We start from the raw sequence: 2,385 nt of genomic DNA on the forward strand, positions 1-2,385 counted from the left end.
AGTCCCGTTGACAATTAAATAAGCCCGGGCAAACATGCAATCTTACTTGCTAAGACTAAAATGGTAATTAATTGTATCCAAATGATCCTTAGAAAAGATTTATTTTTCAGATTTTTTGGGTATCAAATTAATGGGTTCTAACTTCAAAGAATCCTATGAATCAGCCGATAAAGTGGCAACAATTTCACTAACATAACAAATTTGGTGAGGAAATTATGTAGTTATTTTTTCGGTTCTCATACTGATGAAGATGCACAACAAATGCATACCGAGATACTTAGAAGAGCCAGGCCAAATTAGATTGAAGAACACGGCAATAACTTACATAAACTTAAACCTTCAACTTCTTTTATTATAATTTCACGCTCATAAACATAAGAAAAAGCATCCAATAGCTTGCTTGCTTCAAGAATCTTGCTTGTTTTTCTGCTCTTCAAACTTATCTATAGCTGCCTGCAGTTCATCCGTGCCTCCAACGGCTCTCATAGTGTAGTAATAAACTCCAAAGACAAATGCTGTCAAGCCCCCAGCAACAACCAGATTCTTGGTCCTTGGAGCAAGGGTATTAAATCCTGCAAGCCCAGCCATCTCGCAAGCAATAAACCTCTGCCTGTGTAGTTATACGTTCAAAGCTGCACAATGAATATAAGACGGTCATCGAGTTAGTCTAACTTCTAAAAGATATAAATAGCAAAAGATACCAGGGAGCAAGTCAGATACATTTTGCCACCTAAAACTTTTGCTCTGCATATAATTCCGTTTAGAAAAGTTCCGAGTGAAGAACTGCCCATAGACAAACATGCAGGGTGCCAATCTCTAAGAACATAATATTATATGAGCTCAGAACTCCAATGAACAAATATGCATCAGAATTGGTATTAGAGTTACGGTTACAATAACTCTATGCGCAGACTATAAATTCTAAAGTAAGAATTGGGAAGGAAAAAAACTATTCCTTCAAATAACGCATACCATGCCAAAGGATAAAGGGATGACGTGATAACAGTTTAATCACTAATACTAATAAGAGATTAAAAAAAAACTAATACATGCAAGTCTCAGGGGCAAGGAACAAATCACAATATGAATAAGAGTCATATATGCCCTGACAGAGTATAACGGGGCATTAGATCTGGCTAAGAAAAACAGCAAAAGCATCACTCTTACAAAAATTAGGAATACACCGCACGAAGTTGATAACAAAAGAATATTTGGCCAAGATCAACAGCAGTGTAAGAATGCTAATAAAGGACCAAATGTCAAAATTGAAATCTTTGGATGGAATAACAGGGGTATTCACGGAAACTGATTTCAGAAACAAGTGGCACAAAAATCTCATATTTGACATAAATTATTCTTCAATATTGTTCTTTCATCATGCCTATCTCCACCATTATACTTTCACCATACTAAAAGAATAACAGAATCAAATAGACAATCAGTATGTAATTAAATCTAGGATTACCTGACAAGGGTACCGATTACACTGATAAGAAGAGAAATAATTCAAGAAAACAGATGAACTAAAACACTAAAAGGCAGCCCACTTGATATCTCCATCAAAATGAAACAAATCCAACAGGGTATTGGAAAACACCCATAAGAAAATGAAGAACACAAGTAAAAGCAAATATTCGGGTATTGAAAAATTAATCAACTCAAAGCTGAACAACAGAGCATAGCACAAAAATCAAATAAAAACCCAATCGAAGGGTGTATATATTAAAGAAAAGATAATAGAAACAAACCTTCAACTAAGATGTGAAATTGAACAGAGTGATTCCTCGAAAGTCAAAACCCTTAAAACCCCAAGCACCTCTGAAGAAAGAGAAGCTATCAATAATGTTCGCAAATTTGCCAGGTTGCTTGGGGTTTCAAGCGTTTGGTGACGAGCGTGGACACATTAACAGAACTTGTCGGGTCATCCTTTCTTCAGATTCCCTTAGGCCCATTTTAGTGTTTGTTTAAGCCCATTACAATGTGCGTTTTAAACTGTCCATGTCCAATATGAGCATGCTCTCGATAGCCATCAAAAAGGAATTCGAAAAAGAGTAATGCTTTCGACACCCCTTTAAAATCTTTATCAACCCCATTTTTTGTGACGATAGTTCTATTATTACTGAAAATCACCATTAAAGGACAATTATTAATTTAACTGAATTAAAATCTTTACATCCAATTATGAACCCCCATCTTCACATCTTAATTTATGGTATAATTATTTTCTAACAAGTTCAAAACAATTTTTAGACAATGAAAAAAAATAAATTACCTAATGAAAAATTTTTAATTATAAAAAAAAGTTTAAAATTTGATTAACTCTATTATATTATTTTTCCTTTTTTCGTAATTTTAATCAATTAGTGTTTTATGAAGATTGAAGCA

The 2,385-nt window shown here is 34.0% G+C and overlaps 1 protein-coding gene across 1 annotated transcript; it reads right to left on the bottom strand.

Annotated features, from left to right (window-relative positions):
• Positions 1-274: 274 nt before the first annotated feature.
• LOC18048679 lies at positions 275-1,887 on the bottom strand. The gene is made up of 2 exons (XM_006442097.2): positions 1,749-1,887; positions 275-632 (listed from the first exon to the last, which is right to left on the bottom strand). The coding sequence occupies exon 2, from the start codon at positions 586-588 to the stop codon at positions 406-408; it is 183 nt and encodes a 60-aa protein (XP_006442160.1). The 5' UTR covers positions 589-632; positions 1,749-1,887; the 3' UTR covers positions 275-405.
• Between the last annotated feature and the right edge of the window lie 498 nt (positions 1,888-2,385).

The sequence above is a fragment of the Citrus clementina genome, unplaced genomic scaffold, assembly GCF_000493195.1.
Source record: "Citrus clementina cultivar Clemenules unplaced genomic scaffold, Citrus_clementina_v1.0 scaffold_3, whole genome shotgun sequence".
NCBI lineage: Eukaryota > Viridiplantae > Streptophyta > Magnoliopsida > Sapindales > Rutaceae > Citrus > Citrus x clementina.

Coding starts and splice junctions, on each gene's coding strand:
- LOC18048679 (XM_006442097.2), bottom strand. CDS start 588: ATGGCTGGGCTTGCAGGATTTAATACCCTTGCTCCAAGGACCAAGAAT.